At 45.9% G+C, this 27845-nt stretch overlaps 1 protein-coding gene across 3 annotated transcripts in view; it reads left to right on the top strand.

Annotated features, from left to right (window-relative positions):
• The window catches only part of FNIP2 (folliculin interacting protein 2), a 457199-nt gene that overhangs the window by 248532 nt on the left and 180822 nt on the right, over positions 1–27845 (top strand). For all 3 annotated transcript variants that reach the window (XM_069631342.1, XM_069631341.1, XM_069631343.1), the window contains exons 2-3: positions 287–413; positions 25141–25278. In XM_069631342.1, the coding sequence (XP_069487443.1) occupies positions 287–413; positions 25141–25278 (265 nt within the window). The remainder of the gene's footprint in view (positions 1–286; positions 414–25140; positions 25279–27845) is intronic.

Genomic DNA, 27845 nt, shown 5'->3' on the forward strand with positions numbered 1-27845 from the left:
AGTGCCTTTAAAAAAAAATAGTAGCTGCTCTTTTTGCTTCCCCTTGTGACAAGAATGCCCCAAATGTCATTTCTGTATGTTTTTGTACTTGTAAATGTATACTGTTCACTCCAACGGGCCTTTGTGAATGTTTAGTTTGTGCTGCCTCTATACATGTTTGCTTGGATATTTTCCCTTGAGCATCAGTAGTAAGAAAATGTTTGTTTCAGTGTTTATTTAAAATCTGAGATAGCTTGTGGAAAGTGTTTTTGTAGTTTAACCTCTCTCCCTGCCTCTCTCCCCGCAGTTGGTCGTCATCTGACTTCGACTTGAGCCACATCCGGCTGATTGTGTACCAGGATTGCGAAAGGCGGGGCAGGCAGGTCCTGTTTGATTCCAGAGCCGTTCGTGAAATTGACGCATCGTCCAATCGGGTACGATGAAATGAAAACCTTACTGCTTTACATTTTTTCTATTTCTAAAGTAGTTTATGCAAATGAAAAATCATTCTATGAACTTTAACAGATAATGCATTTTCTGAGGATTATTTAAATGTTTACTTTTATGGCGAACGCATTCTAGGGGCCCTCTCTTTATTGCTCACATGGAGGTATGTGATTCATAAAGTACAAACCTTGGCTGGGATGCATTGTAGCAATGCACATGGTGGACACACCCAGGTGGTGTTAAAGGTTGAGGGCGGGGGTAGCGGAGACCGTGGCTGATGGGAGGAGCTGGGGGAGAGGGCTGGGCTATAGAAAGGGAGGAACAGGGTTGAGTGGCATGATCATGAGCTGTCGCTATGTTGAAGAGTAGGTTCTTCAGCTGCTTCCTGTAGTATAGATAGCTGATGTCAATCTTGTCTGTTTTGATGATTTGTTCCAGAGACAGGGTGTAGCAGAAAAAGGTCTATTTCCTTTTTTTATTTTACCCTCATTCATGTATTTGTTTCCAGCCTGGCAATATTGCTGCTTGTGGTGGTGCGCTGGCCACCGTAGATGGTGAGTTTCTTGGCCAAGTAATGCTGCTTTGGTTGCGACTGCTCCGTAGTTGATAAAACCTGCATGAACATTAGGCGTGTTTGAAGGGGGTAGCCAGTGCAGTTTCTTGAGACTGGGGGGGGCGCGTGGTTGAAATTTTGTGATGTGCTATACAGCATGCTCCGTGGCTTTCATAGGGGCAAAGTGGTATATGGGACTTCTGGGTGTAGGGCATTGCCATCGTCCAAGTGGGAGATGACCAGGGCTTAATCAAATGTTCTGAAACGCTGGACTTGGATGAAAGTCATAACCTGGTGCAGCTGTGTAAGCTGGTACCTTGCTGCTTGTGCTTCTGGGCAATGTGTTTTGAAGGAGAGGTCAGTCAATGGTAAAGCTGAGACATTTTTCACTGTATGAGAGTTGAGGTATGAATCAGTGAAGCTTGAGGTTGAGAGAATTTACTTGATCCATTTAAGGTTGAGCTAGTAGGTGCTCGACATCCAGACTTGATTGAGGGGCAGTAGGTGCTTGAGTTGATAAAGGTCACTGATGCAATTGGTCTTTAGGTAAAGCTGCATGTCATCCGTGTGTCTTGGACGTCCCTCAGAGGTTACATGTAGCGGTTGAACATGACATGGAACAGGATGGCCCATTGTTGAACTTCGCAGAGTACCGAAAGGTGCTGGAATCTCATGTGTTGGGGAAGTTGAACTCTGTCGTAGAGTCCGTAAGTGAACCACTGAAGGGTTATTACATAGAAGCCCATGCACATGGCAAAGACGTTTAGGAGTACTTCATGGTTAATGATATCGAAGGCAGCAGAGAGGACGAGTAGCAGGAGTCTCCTTCGTCCAGTATGTATAGAGTGTAATCTAACCTCAATTGTGGCTGTATCTTTGCTACATCCTAGTCATAAATTGTATTAGTCATGCCAGTGATCTTTTCGTGCAACCGGTTTGCAAATGTCTTCTCTGTCTATTTTTTCTATGATCCAGTAGCCATTGCCATAGTAAATGCTACTGGTTATTATTCCATTTGTGTTTAAAAAAATCTTTGCTCAGAGTTTTTTCAGATGGCATCTTCGACAGTGAGGTGTCATTTTTACGGTAGCTTTTTTCAATCAAACCTGAATCTTTTTTGTAATAATGGCCTTGTGCACATTCCTTTTTTTTACATTTGCACTGCACCGATGGATCGAACATTTAGAGTTGTAATCCTCTCCCTGAATAAAAGCATTCGACATCCAGGTTGAATTGTTTGCCATTGTATTTTCTCAGTGTATGATTTGCACCTGTACTTTTTTGAAGATTATGAATTCATCCAAGGACCTGCCTAACTTCCAACCAATCTCAAATGTTTCCTTACCAAGGTCAGAAATTACTTAACAACTTTACGAGTTAATTGAGGCTAGTGGCATACTATGACTGACAATTCTGGTTCAGACTTGTTGGGAGGAATTCAATCGGCCTTGATGGACATCAGAGAAGATTTACTCTGAGAACCAGCAAGTGTTCCTAAACTATGTAATATTTTGCCACACCTAATTTCATGACCAGTTCTCCTTGGCTGCGAATATTTGTTTCGGCATTAACAATTTGAGCATGTCAGCAGTTCCATCATGCAGGCATCAGCTGAAAAAATAACAGGAACAGTCTTCAACATAAGTTATCCCGTTTCTTATGTAATGACTTGGAACTCTTGTTGGGAAGGATTTTAGTTGTCATTGTAGTGTAGACCGATCTCTAATGAGCAGTGGCTCGCTTTAGAGAACCTTTTTTGTCCAAGAGCATCTCGGAAATGGTGTTGCACGCAGGGTAGGATGATGTGTGGGGGGGGTTAGTTTGTAAAAAAAAAAGAAAGTGGGTTTGGGGGCAGGTGGTGTTAAGGAACTGCATTTGGCACTGTGGTAGACTTCATGCTGTAAAGTAATTTTATATATTTATATTTGGAATTTGAGGCAGAGGAATGATATTGCGATTTTACCCAAAATTACATTATGCATGTTTGAATTCCCTAAAATAGAACTTCATTTTCCATGTTCCAAGGCAAGGCATAAAATAAGCAGCGTCGCATAGCAATTTGCTATGCAATTCTGTAGGTTTGCTAATCAAATTGACACTTGTGTAGCAAAGCTTGCTGTTTAAGTTGCCATGTTCATTCAAAGCACAGCTAGCCCTGCATTCCTCTTGCCCTCTGTGCTGTCTTCCCTCTCTTTTCTCTGTTCACTTCGAGTGCTAATCGAGAGAAAGTGCAGCAGTAATCATTCCTCCATTCTTAAGTGCCAAAGGCCTGTGTGGGAGTGCTAGGCAAAAATTAACCAGAAGTAATCGGTATGATGGTTTTAGTGGTACTTCTATTAAGCCAACTATATCCTGTCTGGCAAAGGCCAGTATGTGTTAACTGTATACATTTTTAAAAGACAGTCCTGCAATTCCATTCCTAAAAATAAATGTAAGTTGTTAAATAATGCATAATTATAGTATTGCCACTGTAAAACACTGCATTGTCAATGCATTAAAGTAAAGATTAGGTTAGTGTATCTAAGTCTCATATTGAATCTTGTTGATGAAGATGGATCATATTGACAAGTGAACACTTTTGAAAATGTACATGATCACACGATCAAAGGCTTTTAATGGCAAACCTAGTTCTGTAAATTGCTGGTTGTATACATCTGTGCAATTATTGCTCGACCCATGAGCTGATACATACTCATTGATTTTCTATTGTATCAGCTTTTTGCTTTATACCAGCTACCGTGAAAGCGAGATGACCACAGACTACAATATTCCACCTAGTTTGCCCAGTTATCTGCTTGCTACGCCATCCACTCTGCGTAGTATCCTACTTTCTTTCCTCTTACATAATGAATAAACAAAGCTAAATGGATGTTTACGCAAAGTAGTGATCAGTAGTTCCATCCAGTTTCTACATCTACAGATCTACTGCTATACTATACACCGTAGTAGGCATCCAGAGGTCAATGTGCTTTACAATTATGATTGCATTATATATTAGCACCTTCAGGAGCAAGCTGGCCAAGCTTTTGTATTATCAGATCTATTTGTATCTGTACATGCAGCTAACCCTTTACGTTTTACAGACACTCATCCACGGCACAGTCTTTTTGCCCACTCGCATAGTCTAATAGATTTTATGGAGGGTGAGTACCATTTGCAAGGGATATTTGAAACTTCTATTTAACATGTACTTTGTTTGCAGTAAACATCAAATACGTTTCACTGTGCAAAGCTGGCCTCTGGGTGGCAGCAGTGTGCAAACCATAAAGCGGGCTTGTAGTGGCATGCACCATTTTACTGATGTCGCATTTGTTGTCATCTGTTGCTATGGTTTGAGTGCATTTCTCTTAGGTTGAATAGATAAACTAAGTTACCCGACTTGCAGGTTTAGCTGAATCTCAATGAATTTGCACGTCCTAACTGTTCTGACTAAAGTCTTATTTCAGCTGTATGCAAAAATTCTGTATTGTTGCTCATTTCATGTATACAGTACAAATAACTTCTGGCGACATTAACAATATCAGTACAAGATTTCTAATCAAAGGAGTCTGTTTGCTAATCAATACAATTTTAATTAGCAAACTCTGCTAATCAGTTTTTGAAAACTAATTTATGCTTTGCAAGGCCAACAAGGTTTAGCCACTAGACCACATCAAAATGTATATTTATAGTATAGGCAAACCTGTTGAATTCCGTGTCCAGTTGAGGAAGAACTACTCGCTTGTCTAACCCACCCTTATATTAAGGTATTTTAGAATAACTCTCCTTCACTTTACCTGCTTTGTGTTTCTACAGAAGTATTTTCTTACCCCATTTCAAAATAAGACTGCTGTATATATGTATGGCCTTTGTCACAATCTATTTACAGTTTACAAAAGAACAGATTTGTTTCAGGGAGAAAAGTCACCTCAAATATAAGGCAGAAAGATGTAAAAATCAACAAGGAAGACCAATTTAAATTGGCAAAGTCTTTTAATCAAGCAGTAAAAACGGGCCGTACATTAATATGATAGCTGCAGATTGGATTTAGATAATTGTGGTATGCAGTTATAGAGTTGTGTAAACCAAATTCATGGAGGGGCAATTGTGTGATAAACCATTAGGTTGGAGGCATATGTGGGATTTTCTTTTGAATATATTAATGGTAGAAGAATACAAATTTCAAAAATAACCAAGACGTGTCCCTGTGTGACACCTGAATCCTGTGCGTTTTGTCCAGTGTGCTGTGCTGGCATTTGACTGTTTACCATGCTGTCAGTATGTGGCAACCGGCCGTGCAGAGGATCTGGTCTTAGCTGTATGGAAAGCAGAATGTGCTAGATGCAATCCCCAGACCTGAAATCCTTGCATAATCAAAGATTCAGATCTACCCCTTAACTTGCAAGTCAACCAACAAGTCGATTGTTATGTTATGATGATTTTTATACCGTGCACCGATGCGGTTAGTATGGTCTCAGGCACTCACGTGGCTCTGTAAGAAAAGTTGGTGGAATTGGTTAGGGAGGGAAGAGGAATAGGATCGAAGCTGTGCTGTTTTGTTGATGCTTGTCGAACCAGGAGAAAGTGGCATCTGTGCGTGTCAGCTTTCTGGGTGTGCTTTGTTGTGTGCACTGGGCTTGTGTCCGGAGGGGTAGTGTTCAGTGCAGTAGTGGAGGTAGCTTTTGGTGCCGGGGGCGGATAATGGGGTACCAGTGGGAGGCTGGGGGCCACACTGGGCCCCAGTGGGGACCTCTGTGCCCCCCACCTCCCTCTCCACTCCCACCCCCCAGCCCTTCTCTGGCTCTGTCTCTGATTCAGTGTCTTGGTTGGTTGTTTGTTTGCAATGGTTTGGTCTTGTGGCGTGGTTGGCTGTGGGGGTGTGTGTATTTTTGTGTGTAGTTTTGCTGGCCCTTTCTGCTCACTGCCTTTATATCAGCAAGCCTTGTTTATTTAAAAGTCTGCATCTTAGTCACCTAAAGAATAGCATAACTTCAGCACATTCAGAATCCATTCCTCCATCTTATGTTTTCATAGAAGCACGTGCACTGGTTACCAGACGCTTGTTGGATTGAGTGCAAAGCCCAATGCCCTGTTCATCCATCTTCCCAACAGACTGGTCCTCTTTTTCTATAATGGGAATTCATTAAGCATATCCTTGTGCACAGTCTTTGAGTGGCAGCCCTTATGCCTTTATTAGCCCCCTGCTTTTTCCAGTGGATGGTTGGATGATCTTTCTCGTGCCAAGCTTTATTGTATCCGCTCCAACTCAAACATCTGGATAACTAGGTTAGTTATTGGGAAACCAACTAAAAACAATACCAGAGTCCTGCCCCGTCTATAGTGCCAAGAAGTTTGATTGCACATTACACTTGATTGGTACAGTCCTACGTGGTGCTGGTCTTCTCTTGCCCGTTACTTTTTCTTAGGAGTGGCTCGTGTTCTTTCGCTGCTTCACTGGTCAGTCTAGCAGAGACCCCCCACAGTATGGATATCTGCTTTTTTTTAAATGCATCACTGTGCGCTGTTCACTTTGGGGCATTAAATGAACTCAATTTATATTTAATACCCATCTGTCTGCTCTCTTCATTCCATCATTGTTATTTTAGAGCTAATATTTACATGAAACCCCAGATGAGAGATTTTTGAAAGTATTTTTATTGAGTAAAATGTTGATGCAAAAAATTGCAGAGGAAATTAGTACCCGGCGAGGGTGCAAACAGACTGAAAGAGCCATTCTGATTGGCCCTCGCTGAGTCATTACCAGGCCGGGAATCCCTCTGTCGGGATTCCACGGCCTTTGTCCCCGGCGGGGGTCGTGGCAGCCCCGCAGCCAATGAGGATGCTCGAAGCGGGGCCATCCCTGCTCCGAGCCTCCTCACGGCTCAGAGGCTTCCTTCGCCCCCCGCCGGGGACAGAGGTAAGGCTTTTTTTCCCCCCCTCCCCTCCTCCCTCATCCCTCCTCCTTTCCCTCCCATCCCCACTTACCTTCTATGCCTTGGTCCCCAGCGGGGGACGATGGCAGCCTCCTGCCGTGTGGAGACTTGGAGCGAGGCCATCCCCGCTCCGAGCCTCCACATGGCTGGAGGCTTCCATCATCCCCCGGCTGGGACCCAGGTAGGGGTATTTTTTAATTTTTTTTTTTCCTTCTCCTCCCTTCCGCCCTCCCAACCGCACTTACCTTTTTTTTCGGGAGCGGACGCGTTGGAAATGCTTCTGTTTCCAGCGCGTCCGCTCCTGATGGCCGCCATGGAAAGGGAAAACAGACTGTTTTCCCTTTCCTGGCGGCCATTTTCTTAGTCTTTTTTTTTTTGGTTTGTTTTTTTTCGAAACGCTCCAGCGTTTCGGGACAAAAAAAAGCTTTTAGTGCCCCGGTCACGCAGATTTTGCGGCCGGGATACTAATAGCTATATACCCCTCGCGGCTGGGGCATTACCGACTCGGTAATGCCCCCGCCGCTGGGGGCATATTGCTTTAATAAGCGTTTAAGTCAGGCACACCTCATTTTTGGCCGCATACATAGTCCAGCAAAAAGCATTTCGGAAAAAGCAATTAATTGCAACTATTAAAAGGGATGATATAAATGATTAGTGGATATTAGGGCTATAAATTGTCTAACCAGAAAGCCCTGCAATCCATTGGGGCAACCAACATATGCAATCTTAAACATGCCAACCTAATTGGTCAGCTGCTCAGTGTTTATGGGGGAGGGAAGAAAAATCGCCTCCGCTCAGCCGGCCTGGTCTGAACTCTACAGCCTCAAACTTCAGTAAAAAGTGAACCCAAGTGCCCTACTTCTTTAGCTATTTCGGGAACTTATTTCTTATAATGTCCCTAGTTCTTTCCATAGCCACAACTTGCCAGACATTGACAGACCATGTATTGATGGGAGGGGGCTGGCTCTCTTGATGTCTGAATGTGAGCAATTAGACAAACGTCTCACAAGCAGGAGTTGCAAGAGCAGGGCATTTCTGGACACTCCCCTCTCCCTCCCACAACTCAAAGAAAATAGCCAACATTGACCTTCATTTCCCCAATGCCATCACACATTAGTGGTAATATAAAAGGACAGATGTATGTTTATCTGATACCGTCTTGCGCATTAGAGGCTGCCCGAACCCACAGAATGCTCCGCTAGAGGGAGCTGTTGTCTCAGGATATACAGTGGGCTAATTTGCATAGCTACGCCTGTTTTCACTGCTAGAGGGAGCTGTAGGCTTGGGATCTATAGCGGTCCTACTTTGTTAATGAAAACCTGCACGTTGGCCCGTGTGCATGAGCCTGTACACTAGTGGTAATGTATTTTGATTGAAGTGTTTGCAACAGTGCCAGCAGTTAATGTTGGAAAATTAACGTTTTTCTGTTCATTTAAGTTATAGGAAGCCATTACGCTGTGAGATATTAAAGTAATTTGTAGTGAATGTTTATCCATCAAGGTTAAGAAAAAATGAATTGGTGTTTTTAAATGTAATTATGCTTTCTATATGCTAATACATGCAAAGGTTAATCCTGTTCTGCTATTGCAAGCTGGTTTATGCAACTCTTGCTTTATTATTTTGCACTTTTTGTACACCAAAACGTCCACATGTATGCAAATGTGGTTAGAATTGTGAACACTTTTTAAACCTAAAGAAAGCTGACACGTGTTCCAGGTCACCAAATGCCACGGTTCCATGTCATTTCCTCGCGGGATGTTTTTTAGTGGGGTTTTTTACCACGGTTTTTAATTTTTTTTAACAAAAAAACATTTTGGATTTTTTAAAAATGTTTTCCATTTTTTTTAAAATTATTTTGGGGGTTCCCCATTTTCTTTAATTTGTGTTTATTCCCAAACACCCACACCCCATATATATAATTTACGAACCCCCCCTAAAAAATTAGATGGATTTTTTCCCCAAAAAAATTCATGGCAAAAAAAAACCTGCGAAAAAACATACCGCAATGAAAGGACGTCGTACCAATGCCACAACAGGTCAAGACAGGTGCACAGCCTTAAATAACTGGCCTTGCGTAAACTGGTGGGCTCACGCCTTCCGGCGCTCCCGGAACTCGAATAAAGGATGCAGGAACCAATCTGCGTTTACGGCGTCGCGTTGCTCGGCAACAAAATCAAAACTCAATAGAGGCGGCCGTCTTGATAATGGTGCATGCGTTTTCTGCGGAGAATCAGCTGTGCAGAGCCACTGCATTTGCATATGGCTTAGCCTGTGTGCAGAATTCGTCGTCCCTACTCCATGCAGGGTTTCCCTTTCCCTTTCCCTCAGTGAGGACTGTGAAGAATTCGGCAGATCCCTCAATAAAACCCTGCCTGAAGTCTCCTCCCATGTGGCCAGGGGAGGAAAGATGCTTCCTGATCCCAACCCTGGGGATGGTCTACTGCGGGAGGATGGCCTGGGTGGAGACATGGCTCGGGGTAGTAAGGAGATTCCGTGGGATGAAACACAGTATTTTTTCCTCTGAAAAGGATACTCTTACCACTATGCAGAAGAAGTTATGACTTATTGTCATTTTAATATCTCTCAACCTCCTGGTAAAACTGAGATGGTAAATCCTAAGGTTGTAACCACACACAACATATACCAGAAGTTAAAATCTTCTGTATCCCTAAAAACAAATACCCTCCTCAATACCAAAAGTACACTAATGGAATGGCGGAAATATTGCCTTCTCTACATGTTCTTTCTCTTCTAAGGTTAAAGCCTACAGCCCCTCTGCTAAAATGAATAAGGGAATTACATCTACCCTTAACATTATATTAGAAGTAGAAAACCCTATTTTCCCTAAAGTGAACTACATGTCCCAGAATCCCATGGGGACAGAGGCCTGTGGAAGTTAAGGACAGGCGAGTACACCTAACAGCTGTTGCCAGGGTCAGGCAATTAACAGTAAGGGATGCACCTGACATCAATTGCCCACCCTAAGAGGCATAAAAGGCTGCAAGAGGAGGGGGAAGAAGGAAGGAGCTAGGGAAAGAGCTGGAGCAGGAGCTGAAGGGCTGGCTGTAGTAGCAGAAGAGCATGAGGCTGGCAATTTACCAGGAAGTGTGATCACTTAAGGGACGCCGGGACACGAGGAAAGCAGATTTCACCTGCAAGTTCTGAAAGGGTCCTGTGTTCACAAACCCTGCCTTTCCGTGGCTGCACTGAGAGAGACGTGCTGAAATTGAAGGTATTCCCAGGCACGCCTATTGGCTGTAAATGCAGAGCCGTTATTGTGGTGCAATCCGAGGCCCGTGTAAAGAAGCAAACTAAGGGACAGAGGAGTGAAGGAGACTTCCCGTTGGTAAGGCCGGATCGGAGACACCCGTGCTGCTGATGGGTGTGGGTCACAAGTATGCCTAAAGTGGTAGTATTAAAAGAGGAAGTTGGGAAGTGGAAGCAGCCCGCAACCACAGTGTTCCTCGAGCCGGTGAGTGGAGCTCTGTGTTCAGGTTCACTCTGAAAACCTTGCTGGTAACTGTTACCAGCTCTAGATTAACTTGTGTAAGAGTGGGAGTCAGCAGAAACTGTCGTTGTGAAGAGTCCTGCTGACAATGGAAATGTATCAAGCGCACATTTAGTAAAAGTATGAGTGCTTGCATATAAAGAAAAGCTTTTTCGTTTTCCCATTGTCAAAATGTTTAATGTTATCGGAGTTGTTGCGTGTCTCCAATTAAAAGGGGAGAACGCTTTTCAAATCACTCGGAAACCCCAACGCTGACTTTCACAAATTGTTAACAAGAACTTATTGCATCAAAGAGCATCAAAGAGAGGTTGCGTGTGGACAATTGTAGTTCCTGATGGGAGTCAGAGACTATCTGTGTTAATAAGTAGGAACATAATTACTTGTGGTTCTTTAAAGTTAAAGAGTGGTCGCGTGTACCTAAATCTGTTTCTCTTTTGAAGATTGAACCTTGTAACAAACAAGCATTACCCAGGCCAATTGGTGAACCCTTTCTTTAGTGAAACCAGCCCTGTTGAAAGTTTCAGTGTCCTCTTATCCAAGTGTGACATTGTTATCCAAAGCTGGAAGTGTGGCAATACACTTTCAGGGTGCTACAGGAACCGAGAAGGTGTGAATGAAGCTGGGGAAAGGAGCTGGGTGCTTGTAAAAAGATCAATAATCTGTAATGCTGAGACTGTCGAATTTGAAAGAAAGGCAGTCTGGAAGCAGAGGCAGGTTATACTGTTCGCCTATAAGACAAACAGAAGAGGCAAAGAGGCTGCCCCTTTCTTGCAGCACAGGAAACGAGTGCCTTGCCTACCTGTGGAGGTTGAAGACTTTTGTCTTTAAAATGCCTAACAATCAAAGTGCAAAGTTGAAGCAGATACCAGAACTGTGGTTGCGTATAATACTGTCACTGGTTATTACATTGATGCTGGTTGAATTCGCAATTTTTTTTGCGGAATAAAGGCGCATGCTCCCACAGTAACAATAGTAGAAGGGTGGTTGTCATGAGGAAAGCAATGCACTAAGAAGAAGCAAACTGACAATTCTATCAGACACTGCAGGGGTCCTAAATTCTTGGGAAATTGTTGAAGTTGTTGATTTATTCTTTGAACTGTGGCAAAACAATCTTGGAAAAAGGATATCCCGGATTACCATTGGTACTGTTTTTTCTTGTCTGGAATTGGAAGGGGAAGTTTTCAACAGAAAGCTGAAGAACTGTTACCAGTGGATTTTTGTTTGCTGAATGTTTGTATCATTTGGAACTTACAAGAACTGATTCAAGACTACTTTTCTTTTTGAACATTTGGGCAACTTGACTGTGAACAATCCTGGGGAAGGAATTTACTCAGAACAGGTGAAGGTCATCCGAATTACAGGTTGTTTGGTATTCACTTGTGTTGTTTATGATTTACTTTGAATGTTTTGTTTACCGTGAGGGCCAGTTTTGTTTATGCTAGGAGTAACCCCCTTCGCTCCTAGACTAGGTAGGGAACTCCGACACAGTCGGTTGAGTGAAAATGTATTTGCACTTTTATTAAAATGTTTAATTCTGACAAAAGCGCAAGCAGTTGTCCGCCTCGCATTACTGATTTCTCACACGACACACAGTACAAACAGCACAAGCCAAACTTTGAATTTTTCTTTATGCACCACGTTACATAGATTTTGTAGTGGGTAGAAATTACATAACGCCTAAGGTCACAGGGTGTCTCTTAAAGAGAATATGCTAGCAATTTATGTCTCCTATATCCTCATGGAAGTAGTGTTTTTATTTATGGCTACAAAGCGATCTGCAGCACTACTATACTGTTGCTTGAGTGTGGAAATCCTGGATAACTGCTGAGTTGTACCCAACTTCAATTAATACTTATTTTATGCAGAGGCTGCTGGCACTGTACACGTCTCGAGTGCATAGCACAGGTACATAATCCTGTGTGGATTATATTTCTGGCATAGCCCTTGTCATGCACAATTCGGGAACCAGCCTAAATCTACGTAGCCATCACAACTACAGTAAGGCTGGACTGTTCAAAAGGTAGCGCTGAAACCACAAAGAGGGATGGAAGCCGTGAAGGTGCATCAGGAACTTAATACCAGAGTCATGTACCACAATGCACCATTTACCCCACCCATCACTCCTCTACCTCAGTGACAATGCAATGCCAGTTCTGAGCATGCCTCCGAATCCCACCTTACACTTGCTAGTCGCCACATACACAATCTACAGTACAATCCATCCAGACACAATGGACTGTGGTCTGTCGAGTCCCAACTGTGCAGTGATACAGTTTTTGGATGAGGATTTGGAGCTCCAAAGTCATACCAAGGGCATTTGTGTCATATGCAAAACATCTTTGATATTTGACGTCAAGCTGGTTTGGTGCATTTTTTGAGGGGCAGAAGTCTGCGGTCCGATAGAAAGCAGTGAATCCAGTCCTGGGTTGGTCATATAGGAACACTGCAGTTCCTGACTATTAGAAAGGATAGCCATGCATCATGGACATAGCTCAGTTAAGGCACTCCCGTTTACAGAATGAGCTACACCGTTTTAACAAAACTGAAGCATGAAATAAAGGTATGACAAATTATAAGACATGGCTTACTGATTCCAGAATACCAAATAATGATCATCTACTCTCTCCTTCACTGAAATGCTGCCAGAGAGCAGGGGTGTTGCTAGGTATGGAAAAGATCTGCGACTATGCCAATGTTGCGACTGTCGGGACTCTGGGCTAGCTAGCCTTTTGGTTGTAGCCCCTGAGCTTCTATCTATTCTATCTAAGGCTACAACCAAAAGACCCGTGGCTATAGCCCCCTGAGCCCCTCCATAGCAGCTTCTCTGTCAGAAAGTGTTAATTTTCTTTATTCATCGTCTGGCATCTGCTTCAGATCGACTGTAGTAGTTGGAAGAAGGGCCTGCTCTGATCAGTTTTTAAATGGCGAATGGTCCTTGGACATTAATTATGGTTCAGCTTTTACCAAAACTTCTTTTGACTAAAAATAGTCTATTGGAAAAGATTCATAGCTCTAGAATTACGTCATTGGTACATTACAAAAAGCGGGGAAGTGTCAAATGATGTGCGATTACATAGAGTGGAGCAGCATACAAAGTCAGAAGGCCGATCTGAACACGGGAGCAGACAGTTTAAAATTGGTGGGCGGGTGGCATGACATTTAAAGGAAAAGGGCCCTTAAATGAGGACGACGAAGAGGTGTGCCACGAAAGTTGGGGAGGAGTAGGGGGCTGAGGGGGTGAGAGAAACACCCTTGTCCCCTCGCCCTAAAATTAACCCATGTGGCTATGTTGTGATGTTGAGACTAAGTTCCTATAGTCTGACCTACACTAGACTTCACCTAGATTGCAGATTGACACTAATCGGATCAAAATGATAAACCATAGAAAATTCCCTTACTCTTACGTCCCGTCCCCTTTCCTCCATACTGTATGGGTGTCCCTCGCGAGGGACGGGAGACTCTTCCCTACAACCGACTCCCATGCCCTTTGCCTCCCTTCGCTACCTTGGCCCTGACCACGGCTGGCAAGGTTGTTCCGCGTGCGACACATTGACTCCATGGGCACTGAAGAACAGGCTAGCTAGGTGGAGGGAGCTCTTCCAGAAATCACCTCCGAAGGACCTAAAGGACTTCATCAAACATTGGTCGTGGCCGAAGGCAAGGCCTCTATTCACCATTGCACCCCATAAGGGCGACACCTTCCCAAGGAAGTGCCCGACCAGGAGGAAACTGTTGGGTTCTAGTACCAGCACATGTACCGAGGCTAGTCCAGCTACCGGCCTCACGGCCGAGGGAACGCCGCATCCTTCTGGTGTCAGTGCTGAGGGACCACAATGTTCTTTTACCGGTGTTTCTCCCGAGGGGCAACACCCTAGTACCGGCATCGTATCCGAGGGGGCGCTTTCACGCAGCACTATTGGCAGTTCTGCTGAGGGCAATACGCCTTCCAGGTCACGGCCTGAGGTGTGGGATAGGCCTTTTTTTCCAACACTGAGTGTCTTGGACCGGGCTGGTTCCAACGAGCCAGGCACCACAACTTCGACACATGGCACGCAGCTCGACAAAATGGCCACTGCGCCAGATAAGATATCCGAGACCCCCTCTTGCGGAGAGGGTGGAGGAAAGAGTCAAAAGGTGGGACTGGTGTCAACCAGGTGCGTGGCCTACAGTTTATCCATCCGTAGCGCAGGGCAGGTTTTCCCTGAACCCCAGTCAGTGTGCCCCGGCCCAAGCTGCCCTCGGCCACTCCGTCAATATCTCCTGCCACCTCTTCAGCCTCCGAAGACCGGTTCTCTGAAAGGTTCTTGGGGCTGATGCAAAATCCCCAGATGGGGGCCATCCTCTGGAATGCCATCAGGTACATGCTCCCTCAGGTCACTCCGCCGGCACCCATAGTCATTCCTCCGATGGCTTTGGTGCCACAGGCCCCAGCGCAGATGCTGCTGCCCCAGCCGTCTACTCCGATTCTGGCTTCCTTGCCTCCCATAGTGCAGGCGGTTCCTCACCAGCCTCCGCAGCAGCCACCGGCGCTGGTCTCCACTCTGCAGCCAACGGCGCCCAGCACTCCTCCACCAGCTCCAGACCCCCCCCGAGCCTGGCAGACACGGACGAGTAGGAGGACCCCGACATACATCTTCAGCCAGGGCCTTCAACAAACGCCTTGCAGGTTTGGCAAAGTATTTGGGCCTTCCTAAGCCTGAGGTAGGGCAGCCTGACGAGGGGGTCTTAGCAGAAGTCCTAACCCTGAGGCCCCTTACCAAGACAGGGATCCTGATGCAGAAAGACGTAGTCGCCCTGGCCAAGAAGGGGTGGCTCAAGCTGCCCCCGGCCCAGCCGGTCAATCAGCGCCTCGACGCCAAGTACAGGCAGATGGAGGGGAACACACTCTTGCTTTCAGCGCATCCTCAACCACACTCTTCTGTGATAGCTGCGGCGTCACTCTATTCCAAGCCTCAGTCGTCCTCTGCCACCTCGTCCTCCCCGCTGCTAGGCAAGGCGGAGAAGATCTTGGAGGCGTACGGGAAGAAGCTGTACTCCGCCTCAATACCTGCAGTAGGCCAACGCAGATGCCATGTTCGCGGCTGCTAACCAAAGGCTCTGGTGGGAAATTGCAGACTTCCTCACAAAACTACTGGCACTGAGCCAAGCGATCTTCAAGGCTGGACTAGGAGAATCCAGGCTGGTAGCGCAAGACATTATGGAGTCTACCGTGGCCTACATCCATACCTCTGCCCGGGCCATCTGCATTGCCTTGGACATGAGGAAGACAGCCTGGCTGCGGGCTACTAAGTTTAATCCTGATGTCTAGGAACGCATATTGGACCTTCCCTTCGAGGGCAGGGACCTCTTCCAATCCACCACGGATGAGAAATTAGATAAAAAGAACAGTTTGCAAACCGCAAAGTCTTTATCCATTCTTACAAAGGCCACAGCCTACACCCAGTCACAGCAACGCTCTGACAAGTGGCGGGCATTTGGCGGGTTCCAAGGCTTCCAAGAATGGAGGTCCAGATTACCGGACCGTTCTCAGAGTCCGCATCAGAGGAAACAACAAAAAGTGGGGCAGGGGGAGCAAGGGGTTTTTCCAATCCCCCCTCCTCCGCAACAGCCTCGGAGGGGAAAAAAGGCATGACATACCCCTTCGGGTCCACGTGTCTCTGGTGAGGGGTGGGGGGGCAAGCTTGCCTTTCACATGCTATTTTGGGGGCAGAATTATTTGCACCCCTGGATCCTCTCTGTAGTCTCCACGGGGCACCACCTACCAGTACCTTCCTCTCCTCCCTCACAGATTGGGACAGCAACTCTGCTGGCATAGATCCAGGTCACTCGTCGACACCGAGACCGTGGAAGAAGTCCCAACTGCCCAGCGAGGCTGTGGCTTTTATTCCAGGATTTTCGCGATACAGAAGAAGAACCAGGTTGGCCTGAGAGTTGTGTTGGACCTTTCCACCCTTAACCTCTCCCTTCCTCTGCATAAATTCAAGATGGTTACGCCATCTTTTATTGCAGAAACACTGGACAGGGGAGACTAGATGTGCTCCTTGGATCTGAGGGACGCTTACCTACACGTCCCCATTTGGCAGGGCAGCCGCATCGTTCCTTACAGCGCTTCAGGATCATTGGCTTCCATTTCCAATACAAGGTGCTACCCTTCAACTCGGCTCCCAGGTTATTTACCAAGTTGATGAATGCAGTGGCAGCCCTCCTTAGGGCTTAGGTCCTAGAGCCACCACATCTACCCATACTTGGATCACTGGCTCATCCGGGCCACCTCTCCGGAAGCAGTTTAGCATACTGCCTGCGCACTGATGAACACCCTCCAATTCCTGGGGTTCACTATCAATCTCCAGATGTCTTAGCTGCAGCCCACGCAGAACCTGACCTTCTTGGGCCTCATCTGGGACACAAGCTCGGTGAGAGTCTTTCCTTCGGAGGACAAGATTGCGACTATCAAGAGAGCTACAGCCCACTTCCTCTCCTGGCCTGTGACCTCGTCCTGGTGGTACCAACACCTAATGGGGCTGATGGCAACGGTCCTTTTGGCTGTGCCCCACTCAAGTCTCGGGATGCAGAGATCACAGCTGCACTTCAGTCTCATGGAATCAGGAGAAGGGCTCCCAAGAGGAGCCGGTTAACATTCCTCCTTTTCTCCTTTCGGACCAACACTGGTGGTCCGCAGACTTCAACCTGCGGCAAAGCAAATCCTTCCTGCAGCCGGCTTCTCAGGTCACAGTTACTACGGACTCTTCCCTAGAGAACTGGGGAGCCACCCTGGACAACCAGTGTCCATGGAGTCTGGACTCGGCAGGAGTCCCACATCAATTGGCTGCAATTGAAGGCCATATGGTTGGCTCTCAAGCCCTTTCTCCCTCTTATTGAGGGCAAGACAGTTCCTATCCAGACAGACAACTACACCAGCATGTACTATGTCAACAAGCAGGGGGGCACCAGATCCTCGCCACTGTGCAACCTAGCAGTCAGCATGTGGGAATGGGCTCTGGAAAAAGACATTTACCTCATGGCTGTCCACCTCTCGGGGGAATCTAACCTGGACCTGGACGTGGACAGGCTCAGAAGAATGGGCGTGGACAATTGCGAGTGGGAATTGAACGACCTGGTACTGAAGGAGATCTTCCTCAGGTGGGGGCTTCCCCAGGTGGATCTGGTTGCCTCCAGGGAACACAGGAAATGCCAACAGTTCGCCTCCTGGCAGGGGCAGGGCTCTGGCTCCCTGGCCGACGCATTCCAGATCCAATGGAACGACACGACGGCATATGCCTTCCCGCCCACACCCCCTAGTCCACAGGGTGATCTGCAAGATAAAGGAATCCCGTCACCTCCGCATCATTCTGATAGCTCCCTGGTGGCCGGCCAGACCGTGGTTCTCTGACCTCCTCAGCCTTTCGGACAGACCACCCATTCACCTACCACTGGGCCCATCTCTCCTGGCCCAGCAGGGGGGCAGGGTACTCCACCCAGCTCCTCACAAACTAGCCTTTGCAGCGTGGTTCCTGAGCAGGTCACGCTGAAACACTTGAGCCTATCTCAGGCTAACCTGGAGATCCTCCAGGGGGCTAGAAGCAAGGCTACTAGGGGCCTAGAGTAAATGGTCTAGATTCTGTCTTTGGACCAACACTAGATCGATCCTCTTAAGTGCACCCTGGATGACATGCTCTCCTTTTCGGCACACCTCGCCCACTCCGGCGTGCAGGTGGATACATGCCACACCCATCTGGCAGCTATTGGGGCTTACAGGAACTCAGAGGAGGGCCTCTTCTCCTCCTCCAACTCGGTGGTCAAGCAACATCTGGCAGGCCTACAAAGGCTTTACCCGCCGATAAGGAAGCCACACTCGGTGTGGGACCTTAATGTTGTGTTGGGTGCCTAAGTGCACAAACCTTTTGAGCCTATGGCTTCCGCAGACATCAGGATGGTCACCATAAGGAAAGCTCTGCTCGTGGGCTTCACTTCAGCACCAGAGTCGGCGAGATCCAGGCTCATGTGGCATCAGAACCCTTCACCCCTTTTCACAGGGATAGGGGCATCCTGCAGACGCACCCTGCGTTCCTACCCAAGGTGTCCTCCTCCTTCCATCTCAACGAGGAAATGGTCTTACGCACTTTCTTCGCCGACCCAAAGGGCGAACCTCCGAGGTTCTTGCACCGTCTGGATGTCAGACCTGCGCTGAAGTACTACAGTGAAAGAACCAAGGACTTCTGCAAGTCGGACGCCTTGTTTGTCACTTTCGGTGGGTCAAGGCCCAGTTATCAAGCGTCCAAGGCCTCCATAGCAAGGTGGATGGTTGCGCCATCAAGGAGGCCTATGAGGGACAGCACAAACCAGTGCCAACTAACTTACATGCCCATGCAGTCAGAGCCAAGGCCACGGCCATTGCGTGCCAAGGGCATGTGCCGTGGCAGGTCATCAGCAGGGTGGCTACCTGGGCCACCTCTTCGGCTTTCTGTGAACACTACTGTTTGGACGCCACCTCTAGGTCAGACGTGGCATTCGGGCAGGTGTTTCTAAGAAACCTGTATTCTTAAGGAGGTGCTGCTCTCCACACTGGGGCTACATTCAGTTGTAATTGCCCATATAGTATGGAGGAAAGGGGACCGGATGTAAGAATAATTAAGTTAATCACCGTAGTGACTAACGTACTCTTAGTCCATAGTCCCCTTTCCTCCATATGTCCCTCCATCCTCCCCCTAATAATACTGGCGTCATTAGGCAATGTCAAATCTTGTCAACGCATCAATGGGGTCTGAGGAGTGGTGTTGGTGGGCGGAGTCAGGCGAGCACATGCTCCCAGGGCGCGCCTCTAAATTTAAAGGGGAAGGAGATTTTATTTCTGGTGAAAAAGATTCTGTCTTGCGTCCCTCGCTGGGACTATGCGTTGGAGGAAAGGGGACTATGCGTTGTCACTACAGTGAGTAGCTTCAGAGCCAGGTGAAGGTATGGTTTGACGAGTGCCAGTAATCTTGGTGGTGTCTGCCAGAATAGGAATATCACCAGCCAATGTCAACTCCCTGAGCCAAGTTGGACTCGGATAGAAACCGTTTTTTTAAATCAAGGAAATGCGTCCTCTCCGTTGTTTGGCTTAATGATTTAAGCCACCCACTCCTCAACCCACTTTAGCGCTAGCTTGTGTATTTTTTATCTCGGAGAAGGAAGGTGCCTGCATCTGAATCTGGGTATTCTCCACACACTATTAATACTTCACACGTCTATTAAAAAGTGTGAGCAGTAAGATCAGCTCCTCTGGTGCCCAAAAAAGGCAACTGAGCTCCGCAAACCCTATAGTCCCACATTCAGAGCGTAAAATAAGGAATGAGCAACAACACCTCGGCACTGTCCTTGATGCCCGGCCAGACTTTCAAGATGTCCGCCAGTGCCTTTAAAACTGAATAATAATGGAGCGGGGTACTCGCTGCTCTTGTTTGTGCAGTGTGTGGAGAAAGGGAGCCTACATTTAATGGCTTTTTTTAACCTCCGTTTGACATGAACTGAGCACATGACTGCCCTCCTGTGTTGATTTCTAACTACATAATGGCCATCACGTTGCAGATTAGATAAGCACTAGTCCGAAGTGTTTTTTTTGTAGGTGAGCATCAAGGGTGGCGCGTGAATGGTTGATAACATGAAGTCGGCTGCAGAAATGTCACATGCCTGGCCCAGCCTGTTTGTAGTTTAGAATCTTCGAAACTAGATCGATCCGCTTTCAAAAGCCTACATATCCTTTGCATGCATTGGGATTCAGTGGGTGGTTATTGAAGTGCATTCCGTAAAGCGCCGACAAATGTGCTTTTGGGAGCCCATTTGTTTTTAGAATTAAAAGCTCCTTTTTTGTTGCTAGGATCTGCAAAGTTGTGCTTAAAATATACATTCGGTATGAGCGCATAATATTTAGATTTTCGTGTAGGTTTTCCTTTGTCAGTCAAAATGCATGATTTTAGATATTTTTAAAGCAATACAAAATACTCTTCACATATGATGGCTTTCACACACTACGGCCATAGAAACCTCTTCGAAATAGAGGACAGCCACAGCCTTCACCATTTCCATTGTCCGTCCATTCAAATAAAGTCCGCGCAGTACAACTGGATGACCAGAAATTTTATTTATTTAATTTATTACACGCCCAGACCCTGGGGTATCACGGCGTGTACACATGTAGAAACATCTGTTGCACATCCTCACGCAACGCAGAACCAGCAGAATGCGTTCTCATGGACCAATGAGCTGCTGCTTTACTCCTGTGCTGTGACCTTTTGCGAGTGTGTGCATTTCACTGATAGATTATCTGCTGGCATTTCTGCCCACATGGAGCATATTTGCCATTTTGGCGTAGGATAAGAGGCATTCGGGAGAGCTTTGTGACTGGCCCTCTTCGTTTGGATGCCATGGTGGCGCTGAGCTGCTGACCCTCTTTGACCTTCCTTTGGGCACTGACTCCGATTGCAGGCCTAGGAATCGTGCTTGGGGTGTGCTATCCCCGATTGCCTTTCATTATTTCTGATTTCTCTTTAAATCTCTTCAATTCCTTTATTCCTCTATTTTCTTCTGTTCTCTCCTCTGACTCTTTTTACTTTGTTCTTTCTTCTTATCCTACTCGCCTCCTTGTTTGTAATGGTTGGCACATTTCTCCTGGCTGAGGGTTCCTGTTTTGTGTTGGTGCAGCACCTTTTAGAAAATGGTTGGGCGCTCATTGTGTACAAGTGCACTGTGCTCTAGATTTGGTTTTCAACTGCTAATAAAAGATTTTTGAAAGAGAAATGTTTTTCATCCGGTTGGGCCATATGCAGTAAAAGCACTGTTTGACATCTAATTAACCGGAAGGCTGTTAACTGCCACCTCAATTGCCAGCAGTAGTTACTTTTCCAGAACGTGTTAGAGCCGTGATCGAGCCTGTTTGTTTTGGTATACGGCATTTGGTTAACAGGCATTTATGATTACCTTGTACCATTGGGTTCCTAATGGTGCCAAACAATCGAGCTTTAACTGTAATAACCTGACCCATTAAAACACAGACTAGCTGAATCAACTTTAAGAGCATGCCACCTCCTGAACTGAGATTGGCACATATCAAGTTCGTCATACCTGGCTGTGTAAGCATGTGGCCGACAACCCGTTAATAATACAACTGCAGAGGACTGCAGGACGGGTGTGTCCCTTCTTTATCCGTTTACCGACTGCCACATGATGAAGTCCATTTGCTAAGCAGCTTACCAGGATGTGTTGAATTCTTTTTCTTGTTTCCCTTTTCTCTCTGCGTGATTCTAGCCTTTACCCCTAATGTGAGGAATTTGCAGGAGCCGACATTTGCTAAACACCTTACCCTGATAGGATTAGTGAGGCCCCATCCACATGTTTTAGGATTTGCACTTTATCTGCAAAGTGAACGCCTTCTGTATTGGTCTGCTGAAGAGTGAAGTGTCTTGCTGAGTGCAATGGTTTCCTGCAACCATGATAAATTGGTTATTTCTCCCTTGAGCTCTCTAAAATGTGTATTTATGACCCTTTTACCCACACTGGGCAAGTTTCCCATCCACCATGAATCTTTTCTGCCAACAAGGGATAGCGAGGTAGGCTCGGGCACCAATAAAGTGGCCCACCACTGAAACTTGCTTCTTGTAAGTCAGTGCCACAAACTATTTGCGTAGTACCTGTAATGTAACTGAGTTTTCATGAACACTTACAGCAAATGAGGCCCTTTCATTGAAGGGAGCCCTCCTAGCCGCATGCAACATTCACATCCTTCAATACGCTGACACACAGCTATACCTCAAGATCGACCCCATCAAGGACGTCCATAGGCTCAAAAATGCCTCTCGCTGATCCAGTCTTGGATGTCCAGTGCAAACTTGAAGCTCAACCCTTCCAAGACCGAATTTCTACTCCTCACCAACAACGCTGAACACACAGCTATACATGCCTGGCTATTGAGCATGAACTCTTAGGGCTCTACACCCAACCTCACCTCCTGCACCAAGTCCGTCTGGTTCTACATCGACAAACGCCTCTCCTTCAAGATGCACATAGCTAAGAAAACTCGGACAGCTTGGTATCAGATCTCCCTCCTCGAAAAGTCAAGTCCTTCTTCCCTCCGGACAGCTTTAGATACACTGTTCAAGCACTGGTCCTATCCCACCTGGATGGGGGGGCAATGCACTCCTGGAAGGCCTCCTGCCATCCTCCCTTGTGTCCCTGAGCTGTGTCCTACATGCAACTGTGCCCATAATCAAGGGTCTACACGGATACGACCACATCACACTGTCCCTCATCGACCTAGACTGGCTCCCATTGCACAGACAAATCACCTTCAAGTCACCCTCAAGTCATCCAGCTACCTCACAAAGGAGCTTTACATCTCTGGCGGACAGCAGACCACCAGAAGCCAGTACACATGCAGACTTGAAATCCACTGCTGCAAAAAGGAAAGGACCAGAAAACAAGCATTCTCTGCCTACAACCCAAGACAATGGAACCTCCTCCCCGTTGGCATCAGACTCGCCCCCACGCTCCTACAATTCAGAAAAGAACTCCAGAACCACCCCTTCAAAGAGTCTCTCCTCCTCAACACCCAGGCCATCGCATCGCCCCTCGCACCACCTGACTTGCTAGACGCCGTCCGCCCCTCTCCTCCCTGCCACCCGGTACAGCTGCACCCCACCTATGTATCCCGCTGTATATCTGTTCTGTTGTTACTTCTGAAAAGCGCTCTGTTATGCATCTGTAATGTTATACATCTCTGTAAAGCGCTCCGTTCTGTATCTGTATTGGTGTATATGTCTGTAAAGCTCTCCGTTGCTTCTTGAAGCTAGGCACGCTCTCAATAAATACCATAATAAATCCAAGGTAAAATTTGTGGCAGAAATGGAATAAAGTAGTCCTGGTTACCATCCAAGGGAGCTGTTGAGAGGAGTGGTGTGCGGTTATCGCCAAGAGTGATCTGCTCTAGAGAGCGGCAGTTGATGGGCATTTTGGGTGCAATGTTCTTCTAGGAACCCATCTTACCAACATCAGTATAGTGCTCTCAGCAGAGCAGCTATCCTACTGAGGAGAACCAGCCCTTCCAAGCAGTTGAGCTACACTTTTCATTGACTGTATCTCCTTCTCTGCAGACAATAAAATACTGTGACGCTTTATAAAACACGTGTCCACATTTTAAGCACTTGACCTACACAAATAGCATGTGTTCATAGTTAACACACTACAGTGAAACATCAGTGTTCAGGAAGGGAAGTGGTATATAGTTCAGGCTCTAGAATTGGTGTATTGAATCTTTCCAGGTTATTGGTGGTGTTTGTTCACCTAGTTGATTTACTTGGTTTACTGTGGGAAATACACAGACTAATTGTGTAAATATTTCAACTTGTGTATTCATTTTGCTTATTCACTAACTGTTTAGTTAACAGATGTTTTATTTGCGATACATTTATAAATGCATGAATATTGCATTGCCATTGATTGTTTGGGTATGTTGTCTATTATGAAGTAGTGTGTGATCTGCCTCGCTATAGGAAGCAAGCCCGGGGCCTCGCTATAGGAAGCAGGCCCGCAGCCTTGTTATAGGAAGCAGGCCTGGGGTCTCCCTCTAGGTAGGAAGTGCAAAAATGTATTCTTTCATTGTGTTTTTTGCACTATGGACATTTTTGCCCTAGTGCTAACACCGTTCTGGATTAGTGGAGAAATATTTAACCTAATGCTAATACCTTGCAAAGTTGCACTTGTGCAACATTTCTGCATTGAGGCTTCGAGTGGTTTCCAGTTTTTGAGGGCTTGTACCTTTTTAGAGGGCAAGCACATCCAGTTTCTTAAGCTAGGCTTATGGAAATGCAGGGCTCGCCTTGGGAGGACAGTAGGCTGTGCCCCGTATAGGGTTTCTAGGCACATCATGGAGTAATGATTGAACAGGCGCTTCCATGTGATCATTCCTTTTAATAAAGATGTTGCTTTAATTTGTCTCTTAATGCCTTCTTTCTGCATAATGTCGATTTTATGCATTGCTTTTGCAATAAGTTCTCTTTGGAGGGGACAGATGCTTGAAGACTAACCTTTATTTCCTGTGGAAGGGTGGATACCCCTCCTTTCTTTCTGTGTTTCAAAATGTATTCGTAATTTGGAGACGCAATGCTTTTTAAGAATTGTTAAAGTAAATGCGTTCCTCATTCGAAAATTACTTTTTTATATGCTTATTTTAAGCATCGGGGCAGGAGCCTATATAGGAAATGTAACTTCATGCTTCACTTTTGTTTCATTTGTAATGGAATGCCCTTTTTTTGTCAACTAACCCCTTTGTTAACAAACCCTGCCCAACCTAGTGATCCTACGCTAAAACATTATTATTATTTATTAAAAAACTGCATTTCTTTGCTACTGAGTTGCATTCTCCCTGTAGCACTGTTTAGTCTGTGCTTATCCAGAGGCTTTTTTTAATCGTATCTCCGTATGAAAGGAACTTGTAACAGCTTTCATGTTGGTGAATGGACCATGAAATCTGCCTTACCAAGTTGGCTTGTTGAACGTGGCTCCACGTGATGCGCCTGCCCTAATCCCACACATCCAGCATTTTATGCGCAGGTAGCGGGTCCGAGGAGTTCCGCTACTGGTCCATGCCGGATGTAATTTCTTCGTGTGTGAGGGAGAGAACACACTATTGCCTCTGACTGATAACTTTAGTTCTAATGTGTGTTATGAAGCTTAAGACCTGTTTCTAATGTGGATCCGTGTTCTTGACGCAGAGAGCGGCACAGGGTGGCCAAATAAAGATAGCAGCAAAATGCAGCCCGTTGAGCAGCAGTGGCACCTGCACCATCGCGTCCCCTGGCACGTCTTCTGGATGTCAGCAGCATGTCAAGGAGCAGCTCCCAAAGTACCAAGTAAGACCATGTGTGCTGCACTCTTGTTAATGTATTGGTTTTCTAAAGTGCCACGCATAACCCTTTTTGACCGCTTCCAGTCGCTTAGGCTGGTGTGGGTGGGGGCTAACCGCCTGTTATTTGATCTGTCATTTGGGCTGGGGGGTTGGGGGTAATCCTTCACAATATGGCGGACAAGGGCCCGGTACTTCCTTGCAAGAGGGTGGTCTAGCGGGCCTTGTGGACCATGCAGAGACCTCTTTGAAAAGGGTCGTTTTGAAGGCTATGGTTTTCAGGCTTCAGTGTGCTCGATTGGTTTGCTGTTACGTTTGGGTAACGGTAGCTTGCCAGATTGATGTGTGTTGCTTCATGTGAGGTTCCTGATGGCAATCTAGTGGGGCAGAGTGCAGCTTCCTTCTTAACTCCCTGGCTCACCATTTCCATAGATGAGCAACATTCTGATTTTAATGGCTTGTCCTTTGTTTAACCAATGTTGAGTTTTCAAACTGGCCGGGGTGTGCACACAGCCTGTACATCTGCTCCCGATTCTGATTCACTGAGATTTTAGGGGGTCCTTTTTAGGACTTCCTATGTATACTACATTGCAGTAGTCTCTTTGTGAGAGTAGCAAAGCTTTGGTGGGGGGGGGGAGGAGGGGTGGCGAGGGCTCGCCTGAGAAATAAAAGCTCACAGTTAGCTCTGTTGGAACGATTGCTATCGTGAGAATTAAGGGGTTGGGATCAAACCAGGCGCTGGTTTGATGCAAAACCTTTAATTCTCACAACAATGATGTGAGAATGAATTACTTTCAACAGTGCTGTAGGAGCCGCTCTTTGACACTTCATCCATTGAAAGTTAATAGTACCTGTTGCGGCAGAGCCCATCTTCATGGTCCCTGGTTTGGTGCTTCTGAAAGACATCTTCATCCAATGTGCTGCAAGCATTCAAAGGTTCCAAGTTGCTGATCTTGTGCTTTTTTATGACTGAGGTGGATCGATTTGTCAACGGTGGACCTTTTATAATTAGCTGATGAAGAGTGATGATCTCACTAATAAGACAGTAGGGTAATACATGAACAGGACAACCCTAGAAAACAACAATACTGTATACATCAAGGCGCATTCATCCAATTTTACACTCAATGTGCAGAAATCATTCTAAAAAGTTCCTTTTTTATTTAGATCAGGAGGGTTGAGAGAAGTACGATTACACACCTGCCTAAACAGGCCCAAAACCCACATTGGCCTGAATGCATGAGACCCCAGGAAGGGTTAATGAGAGCAGGCGATGAAGCCGGGCAGAGCAAGCCCTGTAGCACACCCGGGACTGAGGAATTTGGTAGTCCTGGTTGGTATACTCTGTTGTGGTATAACAAAGTCCACAGCCTTCTGCAGGCTAAGAAGGTGTACTATTCGACAAGAAATGAATGTGAATTTTGTTTCCACTGTGGAAATCGATCTCTCCGGGTTAAGAATACATTTCCGAGGATAAAGCCAAGACTGTTTTTGTTCTGAACACTTGACTGGGATTGTGCGGTAATCTGAAAAGGGAAGACAATAAGACCTTTGTTGGTGTGATTTGGAACTTGGACAATCCATACCAGATTGGAGGACAATTTTAGAACTCTTTGGTGGGTGTCAGAAAACTAGCCTCCACTCAGTTATCAAAGAAGGGGAAGTTACCCTATTGTAAGTTAAAACTTAGATTCACTCTTTCTTTTCTTTATAATGGTAGGACAGAGATTAGGTTGGAGTAGATTTGGACGAGGGAAGTAGTTATTTTAGAAGACATCCTGATGTGCACCCATTTGTGGTTTCCTACAATAGGGACACTTGCACAGAAATGGTGTTTGGAGAAGGCTTTCTTTTATTTATTTTTGTAAACCTTGTTGAAACCATGTCCACTTGTCGGTCTTCTATGTGTGACCTACCACAGTTCCCGTGGAAACATGCTATTATTTTTCCTGTATTCAAAATAGGTTCCAAATCCTCCCTATGGGCAGACTCGCAAATCAAAATCTTTGGAAGGGATGTATTGCCCCGGCTACACTCTTGGGTGGAATTGGAAAACATCTTGTCTAGTGTGCAACTAGGCTTCCATGAAGGTTTTGGAATGTATAAACAGTTATTGAAGTTGCATCCAATGAGTTTTACTTTCAGATGTATAAAAAAGAAAAAAGATTACCTACGCTTCATGAACTTGTGACCCTCCTTTGACAAAGTTAACAGAGACAAATTATTAGCAAGATTACAGTACTTGATTTGCCTGACAGGCCTGGTAAGGGAATTATAATTATTACCCTTTGAGGCAAAGGCATGTGTGCTTTCAGGTAGTGGTGGACATTTTACCTCTTGGAGCCCTGTCAGTTTTGTTCTCACCCGTTACTGTTTTCTCTATATGTTAAGTATTATCCTATTGCATTGTGGTGCCGATGTTCCCAGCTTCAGTGATTTGAGTATTCCAGTATTTGCAGACGCAGATTAGACGATTGTGATCGCAAGAACCCTTATTTCACTTCAGTGTCTTATTAATGCTTACTCTAATTTCATGAACAACCTTGATATTTTGTTGGACAAGAGCGACCTGGG

The sequence above is a fragment of the Ambystoma mexicanum genome, chromosome 6q (assembly GCF_040938575.1).
Source record: "Ambystoma mexicanum isolate Mex_15411 chromosome 6q, UKY_AmexF1_1, whole genome shotgun sequence".
Lineage (NCBI taxonomy): Eukaryota > Metazoa > Chordata > Amphibia > Caudata > Ambystomatidae > Ambystoma > Ambystoma mexicanum.